Source organism: Plasmodium gaboni, assembly GCF_001602025.1.
Source record: "Plasmodium gaboni strain SY75 chromosome Unknown, whole genome shotgun sequence".
NCBI classification, from domain to species: Eukaryota; Apicomplexa; class Aconoidasida; order Haemosporida; family Plasmodiidae; genus Plasmodium; species Plasmodium gaboni.
The window spans coordinates 1-1,055 of NW_017385402.1; the positions used below are offsets into that span (position 1 = coordinate 1).

A 1,055-nucleotide genomic window follows, 5' to 3' on the forward strand; every position below is an offset into this window, starting at 1 on the left:
AAAAAAAAAAAAAAAAAAAATGAGAGATCCAAATAACATTATTAATCATTAATTATATATCAAATTATATTTGTATGTGTTTAATAAAAAAATATATTTTCTTACAAAAGTTTGGAAAGAAATATATTAACTTTTATATTATTATATTATATAAACATATATATATATATATATTACCCTTTTATTAAAAAAAAAAAAAAAAATGAGCAAGTACATAAAATCTAACAGCACAATATTAAATAGCAAAAAAAATATTCAGTACGATATAAAAAGTAACTCAACTATCGATAACAATTTTGATGATGATACAAAAAAGAAATATGACCAAGCATATGATGAAATTAAAAAGAACATAATAAAATTAGAAAAAACCTTCTTAGATAATGTATTATTACAAGTTAAGAAAAAAAATATAGCAGGAAATAAAAACACTGTTGAAAAATCAGCTATTAATGAATTGAATAAATATAAAAAAAATATTGAATTATTAAAAAGTAAAGTGAGTGTAGAAGACAATACTGATAAAATTGTTAAGTTGGAAAATAAAATCAAAGAAAATGAAGAAATATTACAAAAATTAATTAATGATAAAGAAGGTCTGGAAAATATATCCAAACAACAATTAAAAGCAATAGATGAAATTTGTTTAAACGAAACACAAATATCTATACAAACAAAATATGAAGAAATTCGAAAATTAAAAGAAGATTTAATGAAATGGAAATTTACATATAATGAAAATGAAAATATTTTAAAGAAAAAACAAGAACAATTAATTCATATAGACAATCAATTAAAAAAAAAAATATTCACCATAAAAAATTCAAAAAATAATAATATGTCCAGTACAAATTCTAATAAAAATTTGTCAAATATTCATATACAAACACTTAAAACACAAATTGATATGATTAATGACAATATAGCTAATGATACACAAATGTATGACGAAAAAATTCAACAACTTGAAAATAACATAAATTCAGCTCAAAATGATATAGAATTTTTGAATTCACAAATAGAAGAAATAAAAAAGGTAATCCAAAAAAAAAAAA

The 1,055-nt window shown here is 18.5% G+C and overlaps 1 protein-coding gene across 1 annotated transcript; it reads left to right on the top strand.

The window, feature by feature from the left end:
* Positions 1-202: 202 nt before the first annotated feature.
* Positions 203-1,036, top strand: PGSY75_0023000 (hypothetical protein; the record flags this gene model as incomplete). Its single annotated transcript, XM_018783375.1, has 1 exon — positions 203-1,036. A coding segment is annotated over one exon (834 nt), but the record flags the coding sequence as incomplete, so codon positions are not given.
* Positions 1,037-1,055: the final 19 nt, after the last annotated feature.